Source organism: Dipodomys merriami, unplaced genomic scaffold (genome assembly GCF_024711535.1).
Source record: "Dipodomys merriami isolate MVZ:Mamm:240054 unplaced genomic scaffold, mDipMer1.0.p SCAF_373, whole genome shotgun sequence".
NCBI lineage: Eukaryota > Metazoa > Chordata > Mammalia > Rodentia > Heteromyidae > Dipodomys > Dipodomys merriami.
The window spans coordinates 538741-549950 of record NW_027205304.1 but is presented as its reverse complement, the minus strand read 5'-3'; the positions used below and the strand labels follow the sequence as shown (position 1 = coordinate 549950).

At 51.6% G+C, this 11210-nt stretch overlaps 1 protein-coding gene across 1 annotated transcript; it reads left to right on the top strand.

Annotated features, from left to right (window-relative positions):
• The first annotated feature begins 2700 nt into the window (after window positions 1-2700).
• Window positions 2701-10877, top strand: Pcolce (procollagen C-endopeptidase enhancer). The gene is made up of 9 exons (XM_069989285.1): window positions 2701-2883; window positions 3624-3732; window positions 6218-6476; window positions 7291-7415; window positions 8004-8140; window positions 8775-9010; window positions 9524-9601; window positions 9705-9875; window positions 10325-10877. Exons 1-9 carry the CDS (start codon window positions 2792-2794, stop codon window positions 10477-10479), a joined length of 1362 nt encoding a protein of 453 aa, XP_069845386.1. The 5' UTR covers window positions 2701-2791; the 3' UTR covers window positions 10480-10877.
• Window positions 10878-11210: the final 333 nt, after the last annotated feature.

Sequence of the window (11210 nt, the reverse complement as noted above, 5' to 3'; positions counted from 1 at the left end):
TTTAGATCTAACTTCCAAATATGAGAGAAAACATTGGATGCTAGTTTTTTTTTTTTTCTTTTTTGCCAGTCCTGGGGCTTGAACTCAGGTCCTGGGCACTGTCCTGGAGCTGCCTTGTAGTTTTTTTCTATTTATGTGGTACTAAGGAATCGAACCCAGGGCTTCATGCATGCTAGGCAAGCAACCCTACCACTAAGCCACATTCACGGCCTGGGGTGCTAGTTTTTTCTAAGATAGGGTCTTGATTCCCACATGGACACATGCTTAGAATAATATCTTCAGGGATGTCAGGTGTATACCACCATACCCAGCTTCTTCCCTTGAGATGGAGTCTCACATTCTTCTGCCCCAGCTAGCCTGGAACCACAATCCTCCCTATCTCAGCCTCCCAAGGGTGATAGGCATGAATCATCAACAGCCAGTTGTCTTCAAATAATTGTAAGAGAAAATAAGCAAGCAGAGTTCTTCCTCCCTGCTCTAGCCTAGGGATAGAGGAAAGGCAGTAGAAATGTGCAGAGGGCACCAGACATGGTGATCTGCAACACACACTCAGAGGCAGGAGGATCAAGTCTCAGATCAGTTCAGATAACATAGCAAGAATCTGTCTCATGAAAACAAAAACACAAAAACTTAAGCCCAGCACAGTGTACCTGTGCACCTAACTACAAATGGAGGTGCAAATCAGGATCTCAGCCCAGGCAAAAAGTTCTTGAAGGCTGGGCACTGGCAGCTCATGTTGTAATCCTATTCATGACATCCTAAGAATCAGAGCTAACAGACAAATCTTAGAGACTCTCATCTCCAATTAACCAGCAATAAACGAAGTAGAGGTATGCTTCAAGTGATAAAAGGAGCAGCCTTGAGCAAAAAAAACCAACTGAGAGCTCAAGGCAGAGTTCCAACCCCGGTACTGGTACAAAAAGAAGGAAAAGTTTCAAGACTTTTTTTTTTTTTTTTGTCGGTTGCGGGGCTTGAAGTCTGGGCCTGGGCACTGTCTCTCAGCTCTTCAGCTCAAGGCTAGTGCTCTACCACTTGAGCCACAACGCCACTTCTGGTTTTCTGAGTGGTTTAATTGGAGATAAGAGTCTGATGGACTTTTCTTATCCAGGCTGGCTTTGAACTGTGATCCTCAGATCTCAACCTCCTGAGTAGCTAGGATGACAGGTGTGAGCCACTGGCAACCCGGCTTCAAGACTTTTTAAACTCACAAAATGCTGAGTTTGCGATCGCACCCCTGTCATCCCAGCTACACAGAAATACAAATAGGTGAATCACAGTCCAAAATGCTGGCACCTAGAAAAAAAAATTAGTCCCTATTCAAAAAATAAACACCAGGGCTGGGAAGGTGGCTCAGTGGTAGAGTGCTTGCCTTGCATGCATGAGGCCCTGGGTTCGATTCCTCAGCACCACATAAGCAAAAAGAAAAAAGCCAGAAGTGGCGCTGTGGCTCAACTGGTAGAGCGCTAGCCTTGAGCTGAAGAGCTGAGGGACAGCGCCCAGGCCCAGAGTTCAGGCCCCACGACCAGACCCTGCAAAAAAAAAAACAAAAAAATAAACACCAAAACTGGGCCCCGGTGTCTCACACCTGTAATCCTAGCTACTCAGGAAGCTGAGATCTGAGGATTGCACTTCGAAGCCACCCTGGGTAGGAAAGTCCATGAGACCCTTATCTTCAATTAGCCATCAGAAAACTGGAAGTAGAGCTATGGCTCAAAGTGGTAGAGTACTAGCCTTAAGCAAAAAAGGTTAGGGACAGCAGCCCAGGCCCTGAGTTCAAGCTGCACAGCTGACAAAGAAGAAAGAAAGAAAGAAAGAAAGAAAGAAAGAAAGAAAGAAAGAAAGAAAGAAAGAAAGAAAAGAAAGAAAGAAAGAAAGAAAGAAAGAAAGAAAGAAAGAAGAAAGGAGGAAGGAAGGAAGGAAGGAAGGAAGGAAGGAAGGAAGGAAAGAAAGAAAAAGAAAAAGAAAGAAAGAAAGAAAGAAAGAAAGAAAAGAAAGAAAGAAAGAAAGAAAGAAAGAAAGAAAGAAAGAAAGAAAAGAAAGAAAGGCAACAGTGGCTCACTCCTATAATCCTAGCTACTCTAAAGAGACAGAGATCTGGGAATGGACATCCAAAGCCGGCATAGGCAGGAAATAACCAGTGATTATTTAGAGATAAATGGTCAAGAGCCAGCCATGAGTGCAAAAGTGGAATGGGAGCATGAGTCCAAGCCCCAATACCACCGAAAAAGAAAGAGAAAAAAAAAAAAAAAAAAAAGCAGTGTAACTCAGTGGTAAAATGTTTTCCTAGCACACATAAGGCTTTGGGTTTCACCCTCAACACTGCAAAACAAAATGAAATGAAAAGAAAAGAAAAAGAATAACAGAAGAAAAACCAGAAAAATGTAGTGGAAAATGAACTGGCGCAGAGTGGTGGAGGCTAGTGAATGACTGGGGTGGGAGTCTGGGAAGTCCGTCCCTGGGGTGCTGAGAAAGCAAGGAGGAAAAGGGTAGATCTGCTCACAAGGGGTTCCGGCCATGATCAGGCCCCTTGTTCCACCCCCTCCTTGGATCAATATTTATGTGTCCTGGACCTAGACAGGCTCCCTGGCTTGCTACTGTCCCAGATGTCTCCCTGTCCCGCCTTCCCGCCCCCCCCTCCCCTGCTGGCCGGTCCCCACGCCCACACACCCCGGCTGCTTCGTCTGGCACTGGTTATCCTGCCACTGCCACTGCTGCTGCTGCTGCTGCCGCCGCCGCTGCTGCTGAATTCAGCTGCTGCTTCCGGCAGGCCAAGACCCCAGAACCCCCCACCATGCTGCCCACCCTCCCAGCCCCCCTCCTGGGGCCCTTCCTCCTGGCCTGGGTGCTGCCTCTTGCCCAGGGCCAAACCCCCAACTATACCAGGTAGGTCTTGGGCATTTTCTAGATGGCTCAAGTGAGCTTCAAACCCCGTGAACTCCTGGTGTGGAAAGGGGGAGGGGAGGGCCATGCTTCTAGATGTTCAGGGGGATTCTACTAGGTTCCTCTCCTCCCCCCAGCCAAATTTCCTCTCTCTCTTTCTCAGGCTCCCAAGTCCTCCCATTCTGCTGGAAGACTGAGCAGGACTCTTGCAGGGCGCCCCCTCCCCCCCTCATCCTCTGCCTGTACCCCTCTCCCTCCACTGAGAACCATGGTCCTCCACGGATCCTGAAGGGAGAGACAGTCAAGACCTTGAACTTGCCTAGCAGCTGATATCTGGGTTCCAGAGGGGATAGCAAGCAGAGACTTGGGGGGGATGTCAGAAAGCTGGAACTAGGAGCCAGGGAGCCCCATCTCTAGGTCCAATTGCAGGCCGCCTCGTGGCTTCTCCACATCTGGAAGCAGTTAGCCTCCTTAGGCGGCTCCCGGCCCTGGCCTGAGGACAGGCAGGGTAAAGCGGAGGATTCTCAGAATTCCTGTCTCGTAGGGGGTGGGGTCCGTGGGGAGCGAGGGGTGCTGTGGTTGCAGGTTCCACTCCTTTTTGTGGGGTTTTTTTAATCCCCCACATGAATCCCTCCCACCCTAATGCCAGTCTTGTTGGCTGATGCTTTCTTGGGGTCCCTATGGGCCTTCCTCCCTCATCACCCCATCCCCAGTTCCTGACGAACCTCTTTTATGTCCTCCAGACCTGTGTTCCTGTGCGGAGGGGATGTGACTGGGGAGTCTGGTTACGTGGCAAGTGAGGGCTTCCCCAACCTCTACCCCCCAAATAAGGAGTGCATCTGGACCATAACGGTGAGAAGGCCCCTGGCCACCGACACAAGTCAGTCTCCTAGGCCAAGGCCTGGCTGCTAAGGGGCACCATCTTCTCAATCTAGGGAAGGCCAAGCTGCCGCCGCTCTGTTCACTGAGCGCTAATGCCCCCACAATAAATGGGCCGCCTGTACCTTAATCTCTCAATCTCTGTGTGTGTCTCTCTTTCTCTGTCTCTGTGTCTCTGTCTCTGTCTCTCTCCCTGCCCCCACCTCTCATTTGGGGCTTGAACTCAGGGCCTGGGTGCTGTCCCTGAGCCTTTTTTGCTTAAGGCTAGCACTCTACCACTTTGAGCCACAGTGCCACTTCCAGTTTTCTGGTGGTTCACTGGAAATGAGTCTCACAGACTTTCCTGTCCAGACTGGCTTTGAACCGTGATCCTCAGGTCTCAGCTTCCTGAGTAGCTAAGATGACAGGTATGAACCACCCACCAGTACCTGGCTCCCTGAGCTTTTTTTTTTTTTTTTTAACTGAAGACTGCTGCTCTACCACTTAAGGTACAGCTCCACTTCTGGTTGGGTTTTTTTTGTTTTGTTTTTTTTTTGGGTCCGGTCGTGGGGCCGGAACTATGGGCCTGGGTGCTGTCCCTCAGCTCTTCAGCTCAAGGCTAGCACTCTACCACTTGAGCCACAGTGCCACTTCCGGCTTTTTTCTTATGTGGTGCTGAGGAATCGAACCCAGGGCCTCAAGCATGCAAGGCAAGTGCTCTACCACTGAGCCACCTTCCCAGCCCCTTGTTTTGTTTTTTTTTTTTGTAGAAGAGTCTCCTGGACTTTCCTGCCCAGGCTGGCTTCCAGGTGCAATCCTCAGACCTCAGCCTCCTGAATAACTAGAATTTCAGACATGGGCCACTGGTGCAAGGCTCTCTGTGTCTTTGTTGACCTGTCTCAGTGTATAACTCATACTTGCTTTAATGATCCTCTCCTCCTGCTGGCATTACAAGGAATTATAACAATGTTAGGATCACAGGCACCAGTCTTGGGATTATAGGCAAGAACCACCACACCCAGTCTAGTCTTTCTTTCCTCTTTCATTTCTTTCTTTCTTTTTTTTGGGGGGGGGGGGGCTTGAACTCTGGGCATGGGCACTATCCCTCAGCTCTTCAGCTCAAGGGGAGTGCTCTACCACTTGAGCCACAGCGCCACTTTTGGTTTTCTAGTGGTCTACTGGACACAAGAGTCTCACGGACTTTCCTTGCCTGGGCTGGCTTTGAACCCTGATCCTCAGATCTCAGCCTCCTGAGTAGCTAGGATTACAGGCATGAGCCACCAGCGCCTGGCTCTTTCTTTCTTTCTTTCTTTCCTTCCTTCCTTCCTTTCTTTCTTTCTTTCTTTCTTTCTTTCTTTCTTTCTTTCTTTCCTTTCTTTCTTTCTTTCTTTCTTTCTTTCTTTCTTTCTTTCTTTCTTTCTTTCTTTCTTTCTTTCTTTCTTTCTTTCTTTCTTTCTTTCTGTAAGAAAATGGGTTTATTCCTAATTTTTTGTTCCAGACAATTTGCAAATACACTTGACGGCTTCATGGCTACCAAAGCATAGAACTAACACCCATCACCCAGGGAGGGCCGAAAACACCCACTCATGTTTCTCTACATAAACTATTCTTTTAATGTCATTAAAAAAAAAAAACAACTGCAAATAGACTACGTACTGCATGTGGGCAAAAAAAGGCAAGTAAGTGAGTCTCTTGAAACACTGTCTTTCTTTCTTTCTTTCTTTCTTTCTTTCTTTCTTTCTTTCTTTCTCTTTTCTTCTCCTTCCCTCCCTCCGTCTCTCCCTCTTTCCCTCCTATCTTTCCTTTGTTCGTTCCTTCCTTCCTTCCTCTCCTCCCCCATCGCCCCCCATCCTGGAGCTTGAACTCAGGGGCTGGGCACTGTCCCTAAACTTTTTTTTGCTCAAGGCTGGCTTTTTACCACTTGAGCCACAGCTAAATTTCCAGGTTTGTGGGGTGTGTGTGTGTGTGTGTGTGTGTGTGTGTGTGTGGCTGGTGTGTGTGTGTGTGTGTGTGTGTGTGTGTGTGTGTGTGTGTGTGTGGCTGGCTTTTTACCACTTGAGCCACAGCTAAATTTCCAGGTTTGTGGTGTGTGTGTGTGTGTGTGTGTGTGTGTGTGTGTGTGTGTGGTAAATTTGAGATAAGAATCACATGGACTTTCCTGCCCAGGCTAGCTCTGAACCACGATTCTCAGATTTTAGCCTACTGGTTAGCTAGGATTACAGGCTTGAGCCACCAGTACCAGGCTAGGCCTTATTTCTTAACCTAAACTCAAATCCCAATTCTCCAATCTCAGCTTCCTTCCTGTCCCCTTTATCTCTCCGGAGCCCAGCTACACAAAGCCCAGGCCCTGGTGGCTACATGAGCCAGGGGGTTCCTTCCAGTGGAGGCTTCTGTAGTGAAGACTTGGGGCAGGGGAGCCACCCTCTGTCAGGGTGGGGTGTGGCCTCAATTCCTGGGTGTCTGGGCCCCATTGTCTCAGGTTCCTGATGGCCAGACAGTGTCCCTCTCCTTCCGAGTCTTTGACCTGGAGCTGCATCCGTCCTGCCGTTACGATGCTCTGGAGGTCTTTGCTGGCTCTGGAACCTCGGGCCAGCGGCTTGGTCGCTTTTGTGGGACCTTCAGGCCTGCCCCCGTCGTGGCCCCCAGCAACCAAGTAACCTTGAGGATGACCGCGGATGAAGGCACGGGAGGACGCGGGTTCCTGCTCTGGTACAGCGGGAGGCCCACCTCTGGCACTGGTGAGCGCCCCTGGCCTGCACCTGCCCCTCTCCTGACTCCACCCTGCACCAGGCCCCCCCAACCTCGACCCCAAGATGCCCCCCCAACCCCACAAGAGCTCAGGGCCACCACTACTCCCTAGCCCTTTCTCCTCCCTCACCGCCCCTCCAGTCCCTCTTCCCCATCTTCTCTCCCCCTCCTGCTCCCGTCCCCCCTCTTCCAGGGCCCCCCCCAGGCGCAAGGCGGAAGTGGGTCATGGACCCGCGGGTGGAATGGGCGGCCTGGGGTTACTGGGACGGTGAGTAACTGCCCGCCCCCCCTCCGCAATCGGGCTCCCGCTGACGGGGCACACGGTGTCGGGGCGCACCCCAGGACTGGAGGGCTATGTTTCCCCCACCTGGAGTCCCCCACATCCAAGCCCTAGGCTCTCGATTGCGGTCCCATCACCCCCTCCCGGCAGAAAAAGTCACCCTGAGAATGTTTCAGGCAGCCCCCCTCCCCATGGGGCCGAGCGAGGACCCCCCTCGCCGTGTGCAGGGCTTCAATAGCCCGCACGGACTTTCCTGCCAGGCCGGGGAGATGGGATCTGCCAGGGGAAGGGGTGCGGTGTGGCTGCGGGGCCGGGGAGGGGCAAGAAGGGAGTGGTCCAGCCAGCTCCTCCCCCCCAAGCCTGGCTCCTCCTCCTGCTAGCCTCCCCTCTTCTACGTCCCCCTCACCCCACATCCCGAGGCCTGGCATCCCCTCCCGCTGCCAGCCCAGCCCCCGGCCTACAGTCTTCCTGGGGCTGACCGGGGTCTCCACGACCCCCACCCCGCCTCTCTCTCCCCTTCCCAGAGCACCAGTTTTGTGGGGGGCGGCTGGAGAAGGCACAGGGGACCCTGACCACGCCCAACTGGCCAGAGTCCGATTACCCTCCCGGCATCAGCTGTTCCTGGCACATCATCGCGCCCCCAAACCAGGTACGACACCCTCTCCCCCCCCCCCCCGTGGCGGCTGCACCTCCTGTACACACCCCTTGAAGGTGCACTGGCCGAGCTCTGGGTCCTGGGTCCCGAGCTTACAAAACCTGTGGGGACCAAAATCAAACCTGGATCCCGTCTACACCCAACCCCAAATTCTAGATGTAAAATTGTGGTGGAGCCGAGTGCGGTGGCTCACCCCTGTAATCCTGGCTGCTGAGATCTGAGGAGGGCCTGGGCAGAAAAGTCCAAGAGGTTCTTGTCTCCAATTAACCACCACCACCACCACCAACACACAAAAAGCAACCAAAAGTGGAGCTGTGGCTCAAGTGGTAGAGCACCAGCCAGGAGTGAAAAAACTCGAATTGCATCTAGGCCCTGAGTTCAAGCCCCAGGGCTGGCGCCAAAAACGAAAACAAATGAACAAAACCCCACTGAGATCAACTTTAAGGGAAGACAGACCTGACCCCAGTGACCTGCGCACACACCCAGCGGGGTCCCCCGGAATGAATGCGGGAGGTGGTGGCTGGAGGGGTGCAGGGCCCCGGGCCTGGGGTGCCTGCTCAGCCTACCTCTGGTGGCCGACAGGTGATTGCGCTGACCTTCGGGAAGTTCGACGTGGAGCCGGACACCTACTGTCGCTACGACTCGGTCAGCGTGTTCAACGGAGCCGTGAGCGACGACTCCAAGAGGCTGGGAAAGTTCTGCGGGGACACGGCCCCTGGGTGAGGGGCGGGGCCTGGCCGGCGTGGGCGGGGCCTGCGTCAAAGGGCGTGGCTCTGGGTCTGCCTCTGGGCGGGACCTGAGCTAGAAAAGGCGCTTGAGTTAGAGGGCGGGCCTCGGACTAACCGCGTGGCCTAAATTAAAGGGCGTGGCCTTAGCTGTATGGGTGGGGCTGGGGTGTGGCCTTAAACGGAGGGCGGGGCTCTTCAGATTGGGCGGGATCTGAGCACTAGGACTCCACAGCAGTAGGCCTGGCACCTAGTCTGGGGTCGGTGAAGTAAGAAGCTTGTAGAGGTCAGGCCTGTAGCCTGTAATCCTAGCTGTTCAGGAAGTTTAGACCTGAGGATCATGGTTTGAAGCCCGGAGTGGTGGGGTACGGGGGAGAGAGCAGAAAATCTGACTCAAATAACTAGCAAAAAGCCAGAAATGTAGGTGTGGTTTAAGTAGTAGAGTGCCAGCCTTGGGCAAAAAAATAAAAAAAGCTGAGTGAAAACGCCAGGCCCTGAGTTCAAGCCCAGTCTGGACACAAAAAAAATCACATGGGAATCTATGATATTATGAAGCTAGTGCAAGCCACCAAAGGCTGGAAAGGTAAAGAGGGGCCTTGATACCTCCCCCAACCACTGCCACCCTCAGTCCCATCTCCTCGGAAGGGAATGAACTCCTGGTCCAGTTCGTTTCGGATCTCAGTGTCACGGCCGATGGCTTTTCTGCCTCCTACAAGATGCTTCCAGGGGGCACTGCTGAAAAAGAGCCAGCCCCTAGCTCAAGAGAGGATGTCCCCAAAGTCAAGCTGCCCACCAAGCCGAAGGTCCAACCCACCAAGAAGCCAGTGGCCTCCCCTGACACACAGGAGACTCCAGTGCGCCCAGGTAAGTCTGGGAAGGAGGAAGAAAGAAATTGTTTCAAGAAATTCTTCCATGAGCTGGTAACTGTAATTCTACTTTAGGAGGCTGAGATCTAAGGATCACAGTTCAAAGCCAGCCCAGGCAGGAATGTCTGTGAGATTCTTATCTCCAATAAATCACCAAAAAGTTGGAAGTGGAGCTGTAGATCAAGGTTGGACAGTGCTCAGGCTCTGAGTTCAAACCCCAGGACTGGTATACACACACACACACACACACACACACACACACACACACACACACACACACACACACACACACACACACACACACACACACACACACACACCTCATTGATTCAGCACTCATTTGTGCCTTCATCCTGCCAGCCTCTAGATAGAGCTGGGTGCAGAGCTGTCAATATATTAGCATGCATAAGGCCCTAGGATCTATCCCTAGCAGCACAAAAGGGGGGAAATGGTTTTTCCTCCTTGATGGGTTGTTATGGTCCATGAACAGCTCAGCTCCCCTCTTATCTAGATGCACCAACAGCCCCTTGCCCAGTTCCATGCCGCCGGACAGGCACCTTGCAGAGCAACTTCTGTGCCAGTAATCTGGGTAAGCAGCCCTTTTATGCACTTTTAACCCTCCCCCTAACTCAAGAGAGAGGAGTCCAGCCCTGGCCTCCTGTCTCTTCCCTTCTCACTCCATCCTCCCACAGTGGTGACCGGAACAGTGAAGTCTATAGTGCGGGGTCCAGGTGAAGGCCTTACCGTCACTGTCAATCTCATGGGTGCTTACAAAACTGGAAGACTGGATCTTCCCTCTCCACCCACGGACACGCCCTTGAAGTTTTATGTACCCTGCCGGCAGTGCCACCCCATGAAGAAAGGTAATAAAGATAGAATATGGGGAGACAAGGTGCTAAGTCACACCAAAATGAGAAGAGGTGTAGAATGGCTAGGCCCTGGTGACTCAAGCCTATAATCCTAGCTACTCAGGAGGCTGAGATCTGAGGATCGAGGTTTGAAGCCAGCCCAGGCAGGAAAGTCTGTGATACTCTTATCTCCAGTAAACTATTTAGAAGCTGGAAATGGTGCTGTGACTCAAGTGATAGAGCACTAGCCTTGAGCACAAAGAGGCTCAGGGGCAGCACCTAGGACCCATGGGTTCAAGCTCCAGGACAAGCAAAAAAAAAAAAAAAAAAGTTGAAGTGAAGATGTAGCTCAAGTGATAGAGTGCCAGCCTAAAAGGAACAGTGCCTAAGTTCAAGCTCTAGTACTAGCAAAAGGCACAATGATGTGAGCCCTCAATCTTACCCTACCTCTGTTGTCTCCCCAGGATCCAGTTATCTGCTGATGGGTCAGATGGATGAAAGCAGAGGTCCCATCCTTCCTCCAGAAAGTTTTGTGGTACTGTACCGGGCCAACCAGGACCAGATCCTCAAAAACCTAAGCAAGAGAAAGTGCCCCTCCCAAGCTGCTCCCATTGCTTGAGATCCAGGCCAGCTCCAGCCCCCGGCCATAGACCCCCTGTCTTACCCAAATAAATATATCTTAACTGAGGAAGAGGACAGATCTCCATTTCTATGGTTTAGTGGCCCATCCTCGAAATTTTATGAGTTCATGAGTTTCTTCCACAGATGTTTACTATTCAGAATAATTTTTTGAAACTGTTATGTCAGGTCTTTTGTGTATGTGTGTGGGTGCATGCGTGCACATGCACATCTGTTAGGACTGGGGCTTTAACTCAAGGCCTCCCACTTTAGCTTGGCTTTTCCCACTCAAAATGCTTTACCATTTGAGCCACACCTCTGCTTTCTGTACATCATAGCACCCCCCCCCTTTTGCTCAAAATTTCTACCATAGTTTTTATAATAAAATCCAGAGTCTTATGCATGGGTACTTTTTGGTGATCTTTTCTAATCTCTGCCTCCCAAGTAACTGGGATTACAGATATGCGCCACCACATCCACCACATCCAGCCTTATAGTGGGATTAAGACTGTATTTTGTGTCTTCTCACTCACTTCCTCCTCATGGCTCACTCTTCTTGCCTGTTTTCCTTCCTACTTTTTTATTTGCTCAAGGCTAGCACTTTACAACTTGAGCCACAGCTCCACTTCTGGCTTTTTGCTAGTTCGCTAGAGACAAAGGTATCATGGCCTTTCCTGCCCTAGTTGGCTTTGAACCGTGATTCTCAGATCTCATCCTCCTGAGTAGCTAGGA

Bases quoted from the DNA above. Each gene is read 5' to 3' on its own strand.
- Pcolce (XM_069989285.1), top strand. From the start codon at position 2,792: ATGCTGCCCACCCTCCCAGCCCCCCTCCTGGGGCCCTTCCTCCTGGCC. The intron at 3,733-6,217 runs GTGAGAAGGCCC...CCATTGTCTCAG, and splicing joins AGTGCATCTGGACCATAACG to GTTCCTGATGGCCAGACAGT. The intron at 9,876-10,324 runs GTAATAAAGATA...TTGTCTCCCCAG, and splicing joins GTGCCACCCCATGAAGAAAG to GATCCAGTTATCTGCTGATG.